The 1,950-nt window shown below is 30.5% G+C and overlaps 1 protein-coding gene across 1 annotated transcript; it reads right to left on the minus strand.

Annotated features, from left to right (window-relative positions):
* Positions 1–956: 956 nt before the first annotated feature.
* On the minus strand, positions 957–1,508 carry LOC114323509 (uncharacterized). The gene has a single exon (XM_028271120.2). The coding sequence runs from the start codon at positions 1,506–1,508 to the stop codon at positions 957–959; it is 552 nt and encodes a 183-aa protein (XP_028126921.2).
* Positions 1,509–1,950: the final 442 nt, after the last annotated feature.

Consider the following 1,950-nt stretch of genomic DNA (forward strand, 5'->3'; position numbering starts at 1 on the left):
TCTGCAATACAAAAAAAAAAAAAAAATGCCAAATAACAAATTAAGCACACCAGCCAGTGCTCTGCAATACAAAAAAAATACCAAATAACAAATTAAGCACACCAACCAATATTCTGTAATACAAAGAAAATGCAACACCCTTCCTGATAAAAAGATAACCAAATAAAAATATGATTAGTTTTGTTGAACCAAATTCAAGAGCATATTAGGAAGAAAAAACAAAAAAACAAAAAAATATATATCACTTAGTGTGTTACATTTACAAAAACAAACTCATAGCATAAATCAATAATTCAAATGAATATTATCTAACATACATCTAAACTTAGTTATAAATTTCACATAGATAAAAGGCTTTACAAAACTATTGTAAGTAATAAATTTCACATCGATCGAAAACTTTATAAGATATGGATCGTAGCTACCATATGTACGCTTTTCACAAAAATAAATATGAGATTCAAACTTGTTCTTTCTTAGAAATCCTAGAAGTGCCTCATCACTTTCCAAAAAGTCCTCGTATCAACTTGTATGTATCTCCAGTGAGGAGCATGCACGACAATCTACTAATTTATGAAAATAAAAAAAAAGTTAGTATATTAGTAAAAGAAAATTTATATATATATCAAAACACTTTCAAATTGAAATTACCTTGTTACATCCCCATCGAAGCAATCTAGTTGTATTTATATTTTTGAACTCCATATATTTTTTAACCCAATCCTACAAAAGTCGACACATATAGTAAAATATTTTAAAAATAACAATATGTAATCAATAGAAACAAATTTATCAATAGATAAATTGTACCCTTTGACAAAAAGTGGTTTGATCCATAAGTAACACTATAACAAAATTTTAGGATAAACAATGTTTGTAGTAGAATCTGGCTCATCATTGGGAAGGAGGACGCTTATACGATCAAAAGATGTGCATCTAGATAAGGCCACATACAATTACCCATGACTAAACACTGGTGTGCTCAAATCAACTCCAACAAATTTCACAGATTGCCCTTGAGATTTATTAATGGTCAGGGCATATGCCAATCGAACTGGAAATTGACGTCTTGTCATTTGGAAAAGCATTTCTGCAGAAGACGGTGTCAAGGATATCCTTGGTACAAATACCAAATTGTCACATTTTTCTCCAGTTAAAATTTGAGCTTCAATTATGCGAATATTGCATCTAGAAACCATCAATCTTGTGCCATTGCACAGTCCATCTTTTGGTGTAATATTTCTTAACAACATTATAGAACAACCCACTTTCAACTCTACCTTAAAAGCTGGTAGTCCAGGAGGATCTAATGAATTTAAATATTCATTAGGATATCTATTTATTATAGTACGATCAATTTCATCAACTTCAGACATCTTTTCTGTTGCCAAATAAGTATGTGTGTTACCGGAAAAAATATTCAATGCTGCAGTATTGATAGCATTGACATCATCATTCCGTGCAGAAAGAATTGTACGTTCAGTTAAAAATGTTGCAGTCGATGTCATTGCCACATCCAGTTGCGGATAAACTACTGAGATTATGTCTTTTAGATCTTGGCATTTGTGTATTGTTGATGGAAGTTTAACAATTTCCCAATGATTGGTCCCAATCTATTTATAAAAATAAATAAATAAAATAGTAAGTAAAATCAATTAAAGTACATAAACGTAAATGTATTTCGTCAATTTAAAAGAACCATATAATAGAGAAAAAGTTTGAAGAAATATTACCTCCATCAAGAATTTTGCAAAATTAGCATTTTCAAGATTTGCATGATTCAAGCGCATGTTCAAATTTAAAGACAGAACATGTATATCCTTCCATAGAAAAGAGTGTCTTAATGATGCATTCACAATTTGCTCACAGACTCCTTTGGTTATAACTGGTAAGATTTGTCAAAAATCTCCACCAAGAACAACAGTGATACCCCCAAATGGCTTTTCATTA

Source organism: Camellia sinensis, chromosome 10 (genome assembly GCF_055761805.1).
Source record: "Camellia sinensis isolate YWXY chromosome 10, ASM5576180v1, whole genome shotgun sequence".
Taxonomy (NCBI): Eukaryota; Viridiplantae; Streptophyta; class Magnoliopsida; order Ericales; family Theaceae; genus Camellia; species Camellia sinensis.

Coding starts and splice junctions, on each gene's coding strand:
- LOC114323509 (XM_028271120.2), bottom strand. CDS start 1,508: ATGACATCGACTGCAACATTTTTAACTGAACGTACAATTCTTTCTGCA.